We start from the raw sequence: 2,500 nt of genomic DNA, 5'->3' as shown, positions 1-2,500 counted from the left end.
TCCACCGATGAAGAAAAAATATGTGGATTACATGGAAACCGTAAAGAAGACTATCTTAAAACTCAATATCACAGAATGTGATGCACATGGCAAAGGACTAAATCTGTATGGCTCGGACAAAACTGTGGAAGAGTACACCGAGGTCAATAACACTTTAACATGTCCCTACGTCTCTCTCGATGAAAATTTTGAGAAATATTTTACTGTAGACGAAGATACCAAAAACAGCTACTTGTCCGTTAGGAGGCAGATTCTACGATACAACGGAACAGGGTCAAAGGGAGTTTTGAATTTAACTATGGTGGATTTCTATATAAGATCATCGGAGTCTAAAAGGAAAACTGTCGTATGTGCTGATCCGATTTTGAAATACTGGGAAGATGTGATTCAGCAAATGGAAAACGCAAATAGTGATGACGTAAATTTTGGAAAGGGTTTAGAGCTGACGTCTGTTATATGCCTGGCTGTGTCTTGTGTCTGTCTTTCCATCACTCTTTTCACTTACATTCTGTTCCCGTCTCTAAGGACGCTACCAGGAAAAAACACTATGGCTTTGGTTTCAAATATGCTGCTAACTATGGTCATGTGTTTAGTCACGCCTCTTTTTGAAATAAGAACGGTGACGTGTCAGATTGTGGGCGTGGCTAATCATTTTTTTCTCTTGTCTTCTGTTTCTTGGATGGTCATTTGTACTTACCGAATGCACAAAATATTTACCAGGATATTTGACCACTCCCACGGCCAAAACAAAGGTGGTCAAACGGATCGTTGTTTTCTGAAATATTTGGTTGTTTCTGTAACAATTCCTGCAGTAATTATCAGCATCACTATGGTATGTAATTACACTATTGACCACATATCCAGTCACAATTCGGAAGATATGAAAAATGAAAATTCTACAAGTCAGTCGGAAACATCAATGGGTCAACTCACTTTAAAAACTACTTATAAATCATCTCATTCAGAAGAAACCAAAAACCACGCGACTTGTGACGTTGACAACTCCAACTTAACGCCTATTGGTTACGGGGAAGGCGTCTGCTACATTTCAAACGAACTCAGCGTTCTATTGGCTGCAGCTGCACCAATCATCGTGGCCGTCTTGACGAATTTTGGATTTTTCTGTCTCACTTTGAGATCGATGAGACGAATGTCTGAAGACCAGAAAACGTTGAAGAAGGAACCTCGTCAACAAATGGTCATCTACATCAAGCTTTGTGCACTGACGGGTAAATCTTCTTCTTCTTTCTTCTTCTTCGTCTTCTTCTTCTTCTTCTTCTTCTTCTTCTTCTTCTTCTTCTTCTTCTTCTTCTTCTTCTTCTTCTTCTTCTTTCAGCTTATCCCGCATTTTGCAGGATTACCATAATGAATGCCACATCTCCATGCATCTCGGTTCAGCGCATCATCTTCCTCTAGGCCCAGTTCTTTCATAATAATAACATTATCATCCTTTACCTTATCCAACCATCTAGTCTTTGGGCGTCCTTTTTTCCTTTTTCCCGCTAATTGTAAGTCCAATACTCTTCTTCCCACGTACTCCCTCTCTCGTCTCTTTACATGTCCGAACCATCTCAATCTATCTTCTCTCATCTTTATCGATACATTCTTCTCTTCAGTCAACAGGTAAATAATGTTTACAAATATTAAGATAAGAGTTATGTTTGAAATCGTTATAGCTGCAAAGGTAAAAGTTGGCTCTTTAAAAATATCAATTTACCAAAGTTTATCCCACTTTCTAAAGCTACAGTATAATCTCGAATGCTATCTTTTGAAAGAACGCTGGATATCGCAAAGTACCTTCCTCCGTATCTATCATATCCAAATGCGCTTCAACATTCGTAACGTCACTTCCCTCGTAATGACGCATGGTAACTTAGTAACTGGTTCTAAACTATCGGAACAATGGCGAACTCCCTTATGAAATATTTCTCCGACGGGCATAAAAGCGTATCCAGAGGAGAAAAAAAAGATCTGATCATGTTTTGACTTTTACACATTCTGATCATAAGACATACGAGAAATTCTAGCCAGTATGAAGAATAAAAAGTACCGATTTTCTTTGTTTAGAACCACGATGGCCGCCGTTGCTGGGCGACGTGACATCAGCCTATTGAATCCAATTGCAAATACCTGCTTGGAATAAATAAGAATGTGAAATTGAATGTAAGTTCAATTTATTATACAAAAAACAAATGAAATGGGCGTTTCGGGTTTCCCCTTTATCAACAAAAGAGGATGAATGAAACACGACAGACGAATGAGATAACAACGCCACTACCACATTATCTCATTCATCTGTAGTGTTTCATTCATCCTGCTTTGTTGATAAGGGGGAAACCCGAAACGTCCATTTCGTCTGGGGTTTTTTTGTATATTAAATTGAAGCTTACATTCAATTGCACATTGTTATTTATTTTCTTCGAGCTTCTGGCAGCACCAGTTACATCACCTGCTTGGTGAACTAGAGGGGAGAAAACAAGATTAAACTCAACCCAACAAC

At 38.8% G+C, this 2,500-nt stretch overlaps 1 protein-coding gene across 1 annotated transcript in view; it reads left to right on the top strand.

The window, feature by feature from the left end:
- LOC144959884 (uncharacterized) overlaps window positions 1–2,500 on the top strand; it is a 26,733-nt gene that overhangs the window by 18,413 nt on the left and 5,820 nt on the right. The window contains exon 6 of the mRNA XM_078892698.1: window positions 1–1,229. This exon is cut by the window's left edge and continues 302 nt beyond it. Within this exon, the coding sequence (XP_078748824.1) occupies window positions 1–1,229 (1,229 nt within the window). The remainder of the gene's footprint in view (window positions 1,230–2,500) is intronic.

This window comes from Berghia stephanieae, chromosome 14 (assembly GCF_034508935.2).
Source record: "Berghia stephanieae isolate SIO BIC M18660-M18661 chromosome 14, UCSD_Bste_1.3, whole genome shotgun sequence".
NCBI classification, from domain to species: Eukaryota; Metazoa; Mollusca; class Gastropoda; order Nudibranchia; family Aeolidiidae; genus Berghia; species Berghia stephanieae.
Note: the sequence above shows the minus strand (reverse complement) of the source record. Positions and strands in the feature narration are given on the sequence as shown.